Below are 14,140 nucleotides of genomic sequence, written 5' to 3'. Positions count from 1 at the left end.
TTCTTACATTAATTCTCTTCCTCAAGTATTCCTATAATCACCAAATGTGGTCAATATCTAAAAGACCATTATTCTGTTTTGCTCCATCAAGGTTTTAGTTCTAACTTGCTGAATATCCTTGGAAAAGAGAGTGGGAAGAAAAAAAAAAAAGAGAGAGAGGTCTATATTCTCTGACCTATGTTTATTGTGAATTTCAATTAGATTTATGTTTGGATTATATTCTGGATCTGAAAGCAATATATTTGAGAGTTTTGTGCTTAGCATACTTTTGGGTACATTTATGCTTCCTTACTCCTACCAATAGATAATCATAGAAAGTTATCAACTCTTTGACTTCTGATAAGGAATACCATGGTTTAAAAAGATAGAATTACACAACAGAGAATCCCATACATTCAAGAAAAATGAAAAGAAATGTAATTTTAAAATGTTTGTTTGTTATATTTCTTCTGCTTTAAAAATATGAGTCCTTTCTCTCTTTTTATTTCTCCTCCTCTTGGGATTGTTTTATTCTGTTCATATCCATGTTTTCTTGTTTTCTTTTTCTTTTTCCTTTTGGTCACCACCAGTTGATCTGTACTCTTATTTACCTTTCCTTTTTAGATCTCTACTACTCTGCCCCACCCCACCCATTATTCTTTCCCTCTCTGGTTAATAATTCTTTGCACTTCAACTTTTCTCTTTCTTTCCCTTCAACTCATCAACCTATATCTACTGCATATAGCAGAGTCTGAAATATAGTTAGTGATGGAAGAGCACTAAAAAAAATGACTGAGGGGAAGGAATCACTTACCTTGATTGACAATAAATCGTAGCTTCTGTATTGTTGCCAGATTGCCACTAACTCGATATATTCCATCAACATCCAGACCTGGAAACAGAGGTGCATATTTCATATGGGTTCATGTAAGCACTTGCTATAAGAAGTGAGTGACAGGAAAACAACAATGAAAAAATATATCTTAATGAATGTGAGGAGGAATCATACAATGAATCTCTATCAAATATCTCCTCCCTTTCAGAGGAAAAGTAATAAATTCTGAGATTTTAGCTCTGACTGCAATAATAGCAAAATAGAAATATGTGTAAAACTCAAATAAGATAACCCTAATTTTATCTTTTTTTTTGTTTGTTTTTGGCATTTCAGCACTAATTGATATGAATGTTTAATAGATACTCAGGATAGTAGTAGACAGTATGGAGTTAGAGTGAACATGCTAACCACAACTCTTCCGTAGGAGAAACCTAGAATTCAGACAGGGATTTACAATCAAAACAGAGTTGCCAGGCATATGCGTGTTACGCCCTCTTGTGGAAAGCCAAAATAACCCAAGGGTTATTTCTATTACAAAGATAGCAAGAGCAGATGATGGTCTAGATATTTGAAGACACAAATTGGAAATTCTATTCCAGATATTTAATGTAATGATCTAGGATGTTAAAAACATTTAGTACTCCTGTGTACTTTCCTCCTACCCCCCCCCAAAAAAAAAACTCATGAAGAAGATGGATATTAATTTTAGATGGCTTGAAAATTGATCCCTGATAATTAAAAAACAGGCAGTATACTTTAAAAATCAGATTCTTCATACCTATAATCCCCAAGCTAATATGTCTATTACTAAGCAATCAAAGAGATTGAGGAACAAGGCAGGAAAGCCATATTCAAACACTAACATCCCTTATAGTATATGTAACACAAATAACAGAGTTCAGATTTCACAGGAATAATCTCTTAGTGGTGCTTGTTTTTCCTAGCTATACGCAATTCAGAATTCAGTTGACAAAGCCTTTATTTGCCATGAAATATTATCTAGTATGGCATAAATATCTCCATATTCCTGCAAGTTTATTATTTGGTACATTTCATTGATTTATATATTATTAGTTGCAAATTATTTTGATATCAGGCTATGACATAAGTACCTAAAATACCTCATAGAATTTTTAAAACATGGATTCCCACTTCTGGTATATTTTGTAGCTAAAAATATACTTGGGGTAATGTTAAAATATAGCTATCATTGAAGTCAGCTAGGTGATGCATTGGAAAGAACACTAGGCCTGGAATCAGAAAGACCTGAATTCAAAGTAGGCTTCTATCTGTGTACAATCCTGGAGAAATCATTTAACCTTATTTGCCTCAGTTTCCTCTTTTGTAAAATGAAATGGAGAAAGAATTTGCAAATCATTCCAGTGTCCTTTCCAAGAAAACACCAAATGTTGTCTCAAGGAATGTCTCAGAAATAACTGAGCATCAACAAATTAGTGAAGTCACATGGTAGAATTTGTATGTGGTATTAGTACCAGGCTTTTTATATATTATTATTATACGATAGTCCCTGTATCTTCCTGAGAATGGTAACTCTCTGAAGATATTGATGAGACTAGGTTCCTGTAAGGAAATGAAAGGAATATATAATTTTCTTAAATTTGGTAAATAGAAGCATAATATTTGTTAGTGATAGGTAGGAATAACTAATATAGAAAGTTGCTGCCAATATAAGCACATAGGTATTTTCTATTGTCTACAGATATACAAACATGATTCTGCCAAAGAATTTGCTAGTAATTATTGCAGATGAAAGTTGAAAATTGCTCTTCGTTTCATCATATTTGCCCTAATACCTTGATTGATTAATTTATATTGTGACTCTAAAACAATATGACATGACAGTTTTCTTATATGGTCCAAAAATTTAGTCAGAAAACATGAGATATAAAGAATTCCATGTATTTTGAATTAATTGTTTATCTACTTTTAATTCTGGCAAACAAGAATTTATAAAGTCCTATGTAAAGAAGTGTATTGGGTGTTAGGGATATGAAAACAAAAGTGAGAATGTATATTCTAGAGAAAGGAAGTTGTATATGTTGTTGTCAATCCTTCTTTTCCAAAGACTCCCAGTGACATTATGTATGATGTCTTGACTTGTATATTGTGGCTATTACAATTATATCAACTGTAGAACCATAACATCACCATACCAAGTACTAAGTATATGTAAACTAGATAATCATTGTCTCAATTCCACTGAGTTAACACCTTGTTTCAAGTATACTTCTTTCAAATACACTACTCCAAAGTTCCACCCTCTATAGTATATGAACTGAAGTGAGACAGAGTTGCACAAAGTTTTTAGCCTCATTCTTTCTTCCAGACTCTTCATAATCCAGTAGCAAGACACAAGTCAAGACAACTGATGATGGCCTAGGATGCAATAGATGTCCTTGGTCTTTGATGTTTGATCAACTCTAAGTACTGCACAGACCCTGATTCAGCTTTGTGGCCACTGGAAGAAATTGTTTCCATCTACCCATTCCACTGGGTAGGGGAAGGAGTCTTCACATATTTGGGGAGATATCCCCCGAATTCACCAACAAGTTCGAGGTCTGTCAGTTACTTTTTTGGCCTGTGTGGTGAGATGTGCATGCTTCAACTTCTTGGAGCCATAGATAAGAGTTGGATGAAAGAATACCAAAGATGGATAAGCTGCCCTTAAAAAGGCTCAGTAACCTTCCCTTAGGTGCTATTCCTTCCTTTCCTGTACAATCTCCACATCTCAGACTCAATATGTACACCAAAAATAAATATACAATATAAATGATGTAAATATAGTTTAAAGGAGAACACCAATTATTAGAGGAAGTGGAGGGATCAAGGGAGAACTAACTCTATGTGATAGTACTTGGGCTAAAACTTGAATGGGGCAAGGGATACCAAGAGGTAGAGAACAATACAACATATTAGCTAATGGCCATAGCAGAGAACAGTTACCAAATTTACTCATTATCCTGGTTTTCAGTGTAAATGAATCTGATTTTTTTTTAGTAAATATGTTAAATTTCAATTCAAGCACTGAATATCTATCATGTTCAAGATATTTTGTTAGTGATAAGAGCACAAGACTGGTCTGAAACACTGTAAAATAAATTAGAATCATATTTCTAAATGAAACTATATTTGAATTTTGACAACTTTGCATTGTTTGATCATATGGCAAAGGGTAATCAACATTTTTATGTAAAGCAAGAAAAAACATACTAATTTTGATGTACCTATAATGGAAAAGGTACTTTCTTAGTTATAGGTAATATAAAAAGAAAAAGAAAAAGGTTTTTATCCTGAATAAGCTTACTTTCTCCTGGGTTTATACTCCACAAATGCAGATTTACAAAGTAAGTACAAAGTATGAGTTGAGCCTTGAAGGGAGGTAGAGTTTCTAAGAAAAAAAGAGATGTGGAAAAGGAGCATGCTAGGCATGGTTAGCATAAAAGTGGGAGATTTGTCATGGAAGAAAAAAATCCTGGAATTTTCCTAGAATTTTGTATGGGCTAGAGTGGGAAAAGTAATGTGAAATCATTTTGGAACCATAGTTTATAAATAGATTGGGAAGGACTTTCCCAGGGTCAAAAAGAAAAGACATTGTATTGGATCTTAAAAGCAATAGCAGGGTAAACTTGTAAACATAATAAACTTGTTTTTTTTGTTGTTGTTGTTTGTTTAGTTTTTCTTTTTCTTTTTTTTTTTTTTTTTTAATAGAATTACTATTTGCTATCAGAATAGTGTATAGTTTTGGAAGGAGAAAACTTAGAATTAGGAAAATTCCTTTAGAGATTTTGCTAGAGTTAAGGCAAGAAAAAATACAGGTCTAAAGTAGAATAGTTGTCATGTGAGTGTCAGAAAGGGATTAATGTAAGCAAGAATGAGGAAGTGGAATAAAAAGGTCTTCATGACTGTTTGGAAATGGAGTAGAAAGAGAGGGAAAGTGAAGAGTAAAGTAAAATTCTATCATTGCAAACACAGAGAACTGAAAATATGATAGCCATGAGAGACAGCCAGTATGGAAATTGGGAAGAAGGATGAGTTTAAGGATAGAAATAATGAATTATGTTTTGTTGAATATGAGAAACCTGTGGGATATCCAAGTAGAGATTTTCAATATGCTGTTGGTAAATATAGGGTTAATATTCAGCAAAAATATAATGACTACATAGGGAGATTTGGGGACCACCTGAATGGAGATAATAATTTAGCTCATGGGAACTGTCTGAGAAAGAATGTAAAAAAGAGGAGATCCCAAGAAAGAGCCTTTGGACACATTTACACATAAGTAACATGGATGATTATGCAACAACAACAACAAAAATTGAATAGAAGTAGATAGGAGTAGAAACAGAAAAAAGCAGTCATAAAAAATTAAAAAGGAAAAAGATTAGCATTCAGGATAGGATGGCCAATAGTGCCAAAAGCTACAGAAAGATAAGTAATTATGAGAAGAGAAGAGAAAAGTCATTGGAATTGTAATTAAGATATTGTTGGTAACTTACTATTTCAGTTGAATGAATAATTAGATATTCAGATGAATATGTTTCAAAATGAGTGTAAAAGTGAGTGGACAGATTGAGGAAATGGAAGTTATCCATATAGATGGCTATTGTGAAAAAGAGACATAAAGAATTTAAGGGATTACAATGAAATTTGCTTTTTTTTTTTTTTACAATTTATTTAACCTATTTTTGTTTTTTGTTTTTAAAGATTGAGGACATTTAGGTAGGCTGAATGGATTAAGACAAGAGTCAGTAGGTAAAGAGGGATTGGAAATTAGACATAGAGAGAAAAGAGTCATAGAGTCAGGAGAGTCAAAAAAAAGAAGAGATACTTAAAATGGCAAATTCTCAGAGAAGATATGGATGTTGCAACACGGACATAGTTAGAAAATTAAGGGGCCACTTCATAAGCATTAGAACAAAGAAAAAGAATAAAGTAGGATGATATTGATAGAATTCAAAATAATATTTGGCTTTTAGATTTGAAGTAAAATATAATTATTTTCTATTTGTTTATCTCTTTTGCAGGAAGTAGTATATCATTTTTAGTCATGCACACATACTAGGTGTACACATAGACACACAGTCACATCTATATTCATAACCTAGTTTTTCTTTACTAAATACAAACATATTTTGCAATTATAATCTTACTCCAGCCTTTTTTTTCCAGTTCTGTTACACACTGTTCCCACACACAGACTATATGTTCCAACCAAACCACTTCACTTGCTGTTCTTCACATATATTTTATGCTTCTGTAACCAAGCTATTTCCCATGTGTGGGATAAACTCCTTCCTCACCTTAGTTTTTTACCTATAGCACCTTTCAACATTTAGATCAAATAGCATTTTCTTCAAAAGGCTTTTCTTGTTTTTCATCATTTCTAGTGATCCTTCTTCATAATTGCTTTATATTTTTTGCATGTATCTTGTATTTACTTATTTGGAATATTTTATATATCTATATATTGCCTCTCCTTTCTTCCATCTGTAGTAGAACATAAACTTTGTAAGGGCAGACATTGTATCTCACTTTTGGATTTTAAATATTCCCAGCACAAAGCACGGTACCTGGAACATGAGTGCTTTAAAAAAAAAAAAAAATGCTTGTTGATTGATGGATGCATTTACTTTTTGCACTCATTGACTGATTAGTAAGAATAATGTATTTGAAGACTGAGAATCAGAGTTTGACCCAGGGTAGAGATGAGTGAATTACAAATAAATTTTTCTTTAAAATTTTATTTTAGTATTGCCCTAACCTAGTAGGAAGTAGAATAAATGTTCACAATATTTTTCTAATGTCAGCACTGGAGTGCTACAAGCACAAGTGCAAAGCTACAGAAGACACTTTTGAGCTGAATTTTGGGGAAATCCATGTTCCTTTGGAATTGGTTCAGTTTTTAGAATAAATGTTCTCAGGGTAAATCTATTCAACTGGACCGGGATTTGGGTGTGTAGGACAGAAGCACCATATGATTAACAGACATCCAAATGACCTCCATATGTCTAAGTATTTGGCCAATTGACTATATTAGTTCCTTGCCCTGTGGGAGTTCCAAATGAATCCAATCAAATAAACATTTATTAAGTACCAACTAAATGCAAAATACTATACTAAACACTGGAGCTATAATAACAAAAATGAAACAATTTCTATCTCTAAGAAACTTAAGTTCTTCTGCATGGTAGGGTATAACAAATAGAGATCAATAGATTAATTTAAAGAGATAAAAGAAACACTAATGCCTTGAAGAGGAAAATTAGAAAGGTTTCACAAAGAGCATGATAAAGGTGCCTTGTTGTCAGTTTGCAGAGGGCTTCACAGTAAATGCCAGGATGAAGAGTTTGTCCTTCATCTCTGAGGAAATGGGGAGGCACTAAAGAATTTTAAAGAGAATAACATAATCTGATCTGTCTTAGATTAAAAAAAAAAAACAAAAAACAAAAAACAAAAAAAAAAACGACTCATTCTTTTATATCATTGTATAAAAATGTGAGAGGACTTTACTTTGTGAAATTAGAAAATTTATATTTCCCTATCAAAATTATCTCAGATATTATCACTTCTATTCATGTATTTTAAAAATTATCTTTTTTTTTAAAACCAATTTGGTCACATATTATATTTCCCTATCAAAATTATCTCAGATATTATCACTTCTATTCATGTATTTTAAAAATTATCTTTTTTTTAAAACCAATTTGGTCACATATGTAACATTTTCTGGGTTAACTAGATGATGCAGTGGATAGAATATCAGTCCTGAAGTCAGGAGGTCCTGGATTCCAAATTGACACTTGATACCTACTAGCTGTGATCCTGGGCAAGTTACTTAATCTCAATAGCCTTGCCAAAAACAAAACAAAACAAAAAAATATCAAACCAAAAACAACAACAAAAAAAATCCTTATGTTTTTTATTTCTTCCTTGGTTTTCCTTCTACTTTATTATATCAGGGATCTTCAAAAATGTAAAGCAGAAAATACTGTAATATTTTAGGAAGACCCTTTTTGGCTTTAAAAGGCATATCAGAAGAACATTCATATAAAAGAAATTTTTAAAAAAAGGATCAGTAATCAAGAGTGGTTGGCACCATGCCATAGGTTGGATAGACACCATATGATCAACTGGATATTACTATACTGTTGAAGCAATGTAACCTTATCCTAAATTAATAATCCAACTTTCTCTTTGAATAAAAGGGGGAGATGGAGACATTGTGGGTAATTCTGAACTGTGCAGCTCTTGTGGTTGTAACACACAATCACACTAAGAAATATTGCTGAGTGGTTTCAGATCGAAACCAGAAAGTAAGGAGTAAAGCAAAAACACATTCAATTCAGTTTATGTATCTAAATTGACAAAATTCCCAAACCTTTTGGATTCAAGAATCTCAGCACCACTTATCTTGTGTCTGATAACAGTCTTTGACATTAGTATCTCTAGTACTAAAATGTCTTGGGTTCTCTTGATGTCATACTCTTTAAATTATCTAAATCAGGTGAAGATGACAAACCACATATTAAAATGGAGAGCATTACAACTCACAAAATGATCTGGAAAATATCAGTGAATTGCAACTGTTATAAATTTATATAGGTCCAGTCTTGAGGTTTGATTAACATTCTCTTGGATGGCATACAACATGGCCAACCCCAAAATGCTGAGAATATTACACCAATTACAGTGTTCACGTGCCATCCACTTTCGGCTCCAAGAACTTTGAAAGTCAAGCCAAACCAAACCAATGTAAATTGGTGGATTTGGACATCCTTTTCATGACCACATTATCCTAGCTGGATTTGAGACTACTTATTTTGGAAATATAATTAGACCAAGTATTATTTTAAAATGAGCAATGTCTTCAAGGCTCCATGTTGTGCTTCTGTGAAGTTTGGAGAAAATCACTCTGAAAGGCACCTCTTTCAAGAAAACAACATGATTGCAAATGCTATCAGAGTTTCTGTTGGGTAGGCTAAAAATATTTTGGAACATGATGAAACTCAGGCATTTTAAGTTTCCTGTTTGATGAGAGAGAGTGGAGAGAAAGATAAAAAAGAGAGAGAGAGAGAATGAGACAGAGAAAGAGGGAGAGAGAGAGAGAGACAGAGAGAGTCAGAAATAGAGAGACACAGAGACACACACAAAGAGAGACAGAGAGAGGGACTACTACATACACTATAATGGAGTTTGTTTTTCTTCAGAAGCTAGTCATATTGTGTTTCAAAATAGTATTTATCACTGGCAGAAAACACTGGGTTTTGCTTTTATGGATTAAAAAAATTAATAATTGTACTCCCTTTCTTCTGAAGGTTAGAATAGGATGGACACACAATTAGGAATTATTAGACCAAATGGTGGTCTAAGCTTAGTGGAAAGAATGCAGCTGTCATGAATAATTCCCACCATAAATCTTAGAAACTTTCCAAAAAGAAATCTAAGAGACAAGGACTGTATCCAGAGTTGACTAGTTTATTTGCCAAAATAGTTTTTTTTTTTTTAAAACAATGCAGATGAGCTTGTTAAAAATAGTCCCAAATTGTATATTAGGTAGCATTCATTGGTTACATTGATAATAGATTAACCTTCAAAGATATGGATCGGGGTCTGGTTGAGAAACACCCAGAAAGGCCCTATTTGTTGCTGTGACATGAAAGAAAATTTATCAGAATCTCTTGAGTCTGCAAATATGGGCTGGGAATTTTGCAACGAGTCTCTCTCCTGAGATTTATGGTGATTCCTAATTCCTCAGAGGACTGCTACCGCAACTGCCATTCTCCCAATTCTTTGGCCTTTTGGCTTTTACCCCTGGCTAGAACTAGTGAGGACAGGAACACCCACAGACTAGTCCCAAAGAAGCTGTTGCACATTTTTTTCATAGTCTTTCACAAAGTCCCATTCCAGTTCAGAGCTAAATATGAAGTGAATGGTATTCGGTATTCAGACCTATTCCCCACTCCAAATTGACATTACTGTTTCCAAGCTATCATTGCCAACTTATCTGTTCACACACTTTAAATCCTAAGGCTTGGAGTGTAGGATATCATTAAAAAAACAGTTTCTAATTTGATTTCTCTCCCCATTTTCTTGGTATTTGTGCTGTTTCTGTATGCCTGTTCTATTTTAGTTATTGCACGTCTGATAATTTCCTATGAGATGGCTATTCTTCAAGAATAATCACTATGGGAAATGGGTGTGGCTCAGAGCCACATGGATTGTTTGTAAGAATAATTATTTTACTGTATGTGACAATGCAATAGAATCTGAACTGAGACAGACTTTTCTTATTATGTTGTTGTTGTTTCCTTTTTCCTAAAAAAAGTTCACTATGTAGCCCTAGAAAACTTCTGGTATAGAAATGCCCTTTGTTGCTGTAAATTATGATAATAGAGAGAATTCCTGGGGGCATCTATTGGTTAGAAGAATTGCCCAAAGCCATACATACAGAATATGCCAGAGAAAAGAATTGAACCCAGTTCTTTCTGATACCAATTTACAGGGAAGGGAGAAAGTCTTTGAAAGTTGAAGTAGTCAAAAGTTTATCACTGTGATTAACTTAGTGATGAATAGTCCTTTCTGACTTTAGGTTGGTAAAGTCTATATTCAGAACCTTTAGTTTGTAGGATTTTTAAAATTTTTGCTTTATCAGCATAGTTTCTAACAACTCAGTTCTCATCTGTAAGATTGTGGGGGGGGGGAGAGAAGGTAGAGGGAGGTTACTATAGATGATCTCTGAGGTCCCTTGTAGCTCAAGAGCCATAATTCTATGATCATTAATTCATAATGATATATCAGAGCAGAAATTAAGTGGAAGGATTTTGGTTATGGATGAGATAAATATAAAAGAAAGTGAGAGAGCTATCTAGACTAGGAACAATCAGAGATATGTTGACAATGATTTGGCCTTGTTAGTTATTGCTGGTAGAATTACTGTGTTGGACAAAACAATCTAGTTTGTAGACAAATATTATATAAAATTTCCATTGTAGAAAAGGGACACAAGTATGAAAGGGGGGAAAATGGTAATCTAATGGATCTACCAATACCAGGAATCTATTCTTCATGTTCCTATGAACTGATTATGTCACCAGCATTATCAAGTATTATTGCCAATTATGGGCAAATTGGTGTACCCATATAAGTCTCTTTCTGGGAAACAAACAAACAAACAAAATAGTCCTCTATTCATTTCCCTGTTCATTAATAAAATCTTCTATTTCATTAGAGTTTGCTATTCTTCGAGAATCTTTCATGGAACACAAATTATTTCATTTTCTATCTTTGTCTCCCAAGCCCTTTGCAGAGTTCCTGGAACACGATAGACATTTAATAAATGTGTGTTGATTGATTGGGTTTGTACTTCAGGAAGAGTACTGTTTTTTACAGACCACTAGAAGGTCAAATGCCTTGTATTGTGTTGTTTGGCAATACATAGAATCACAGAGTTTCAAAGTTAGAATGACACCTAGAAGATAAGTCAGTCAGTCAGTCAAATAGCATTTGTTGTTCACCTACTACATGCCAGGCATTGTGCTAAGTGCTAAGGAAAACAAACTAACAGTTTCTCCCTGCAACATAGCTGATAAAAGCTCAACTAGCCCCTGAAGATCTGAAGGTGAAATATGTAAGAGGCCACTTGTTCTAATTGTTAGGAAGCATTATCATTGTTGTTGTTATCTAGCATTTATATGATCCTTTAAGATTTTCAAAGTGCTTTACATATTTTACTTGATTTGATCCTCATAAAAATCCTGTGAGAGAAATACTATATATGGGGGAAGAATGTCATGTTTAGCTTATAAAACAGCAAATAGTACAGATTACAAAATACATGAAAGAGAGGAGTCAGATTGGAAAGAACCTGAAATCACCAGCAAAGGATATGTTAATTTTATCTTTAGGGCAATAGGGTGTCCCTGAAGATTACAGGAGGGGAGAGACTTGGTCAATTCATTAACTTAAGAAAACCATTTTGGCAGCTATGTGGAGGTTTGATTGGATAAGGCAAGGGTAGAATCAGAAAGAACAGGTAAGGATTAGGAAAAAAAAAAAAGACAAGAGATAATGAAGGCCTTTTCTCATGTAGTGACAGTGTGAATAGAGTAAGGAAGTGATTGTTTTGTATCTAGTGAATCTAGAGATATCAATGGGAAACCAGTGTGTAGACAGAACTTGATGGAGTGAATATAAAAATTAGTCTTACAGTTTAGAAGACCTAAATTCAAATCCTATCTTGGACACTTACTAGTTATGTGATCCAAGGCAAGGCATTTAATCATTCTGTCTCACTTTAACAATTGGCTTCAATGGCCTCTTCTGTCCCTTAACCAACGATCTTATGTACACCGTAAAGTTGTTGATTTTGAAATACAGTTCTGTCTCTAATTTTTTGCCAAACTGGGATCTTTACTATTCCTCAATTTTGTATTTTATGTGCCTCCATGTCTTTGAATTGGTTGTTCCCTATGACTTGAATGTGATTCTCTCTTGTCTCATTGCAAACTCTTGGAATTCTTAGCTACCTTGCTTGAAAGTAAGTGACCTCATTCTTTCTCGATCAGTTCAGCTGTAATTATCTTACATTTTTAAACTTATCTGTTTATATGTTGCATCCCCTCAACTAGAATGCTGTAGGTGCTATACTATTTTTTTTGTTTTTGTATTTTCTGCACACACATGTCTTACATGTTATAAGCATGTGATATTTCCTAATTTCAGTATTTCTAGCTACACTCATTCCAAATTAGAGATATATCTCTAGGTCAATATCATCAAAATCTGGGAAGAATCTTTCAATAAGGGTGTTGTATCATCATTTGTAAGTACTATTTTTAGCTTTAACACATGATTTAAAAAAATAAATAAATCCCAGTGTTGTACTTGATTTTTATTACTTGAAGCAAGAAACTTCTTACTCTCATTCAGCTTATGGGATAATACAAGTTCTAATTAAATGCAGTTTCCACTAGATTATCTTGATTGCTTATTACCACCAGGGACACTAATGAATCTTCAGAAGAGATGAACTGGCAGATAGTGTGAAAGGTGGCAAGGGAAAATTTCAAAATGGCCCATATAACTTTAATAATACTAAACATTTATACAGTACTTTAAAATTTGTACAACTTTACATATATTACCTCCATACTCACAGCAAATATGGGACGTAGGTATTATTATTATTCCCATTTAATAGCACTGTATAACACAGACTACAAGGTTCAGAAGTGTTTCATTACCCTGTCAAGAAAGTGGAACCAGTATTCTTCTTCTTATTTAAATGGGGGGGGAGGGAGGAGAAGGGGAATGACCAATGAAATCAGTCTGTATAAGTATAGGGAATGTGCTCACTTGATGCAACCCCCTTGAGGCCTTGAGTACACATGAATTGTTTCCCATCTACTTACATGTGAAGAAGAATAACTTTTTGATTGGCAGCTGAGCTGGAGCTGAGCATGCAATCAAAAAACACTAACCAACTAAAACAAACTTTCCTCTTTCCCATCTGGCTAGTGATGGAGTAAGGAGGATGAACTACAATGAGCTTCTGGATGGAAGAGGACTTTGGGCCCTTTCTTACTTGAAGCAGGCATAAGGCCAACAGGATAAACTGAGCAGATGTTGTTTCTTTATCCATACTTCCTTGTTTTTATGTGGAGTACTAGATTTAGTTATCCCCTTATATGTTTTAAAAGTTCAGAATAGTGACTACTAGAATGTAAGACCTGGGGTTCAGGTTGCTTAGGTGAGGCAAGCAGTGGAGTCCCTACAAACAACCTCTCTGACTCAGCTTTATCAGATATACAGTATTTCTGTATTACTGTATTCAGTATTTCTGTGTTACTGTATTCAATATTAGTATGATGCATTTAAGAGTGAATTTAGTAGGAAAAATGCTTTAAACTAAATGCTTTAAGTATGAGCCCATTTTCCTAGGAACTGAGGTAATTTATAGGAGAGCATAATCCTCACCTTTCAACCCTATTTGGAGGAAAATGCTTTGTAACTTCTGTTATTGTTATTTATTTTCAGTGAATTTGCTTTTATATAGCTAATTTATGTTAATTTGTTGGATGATACTAGAGGGCAATTAATAGTGGTTAATGTTGTAAAGAACACAGCAGAATGTGGGATCTTGTTCATGGTAGTGGAGAGACCCCAAATCATCTGTGATACTCTTAAAACTTTGAGGGGGATGGGAACATTAACTTGTTTGAGTGCACAATTGTTCTGGGAGAATAGAAGTTGGGAAAACCGGCATCAGATAGAATCATCTTTCTTTTTATAGATGAGTAAGAAGCG

The 14,140-nt window shown here is 33.8% G+C and overlaps 1 protein-coding gene across 1 annotated transcript in view; it reads right to left on the bottom strand.

Moving 5' to 3' along the window:
* The window catches only part of ARHGAP15 (Rho GTPase activating protein 15), an 844,282-nt gene that overhangs the window by 271,734 nt on the left and 558,408 nt on the right, over positions 1-14,140 (bottom strand). Inside the window, exon 11 of the mRNA XM_051985817.1 lies at positions 794-871. Coding sequence (XP_051841777.1) covers positions 794-871 — 78 coding nt within the window. The remainder of the gene's footprint in view (positions 1-793; positions 872-14,140) is intronic.

The sequence above is a fragment of the Antechinus flavipes genome, chromosome 3 (assembly GCF_016432865.1).
Source record: "Antechinus flavipes isolate AdamAnt ecotype Samford, QLD, Australia chromosome 3, AdamAnt_v2, whole genome shotgun sequence".
Taxonomy (NCBI): domain Eukaryota; kingdom Metazoa; phylum Chordata; class Mammalia; order Dasyuromorphia; family Dasyuridae; genus Antechinus; species Antechinus flavipes.
Note: the sequence above shows the minus strand (reverse complement) of the source record. Positions and strands in the feature narration are given on the sequence as shown.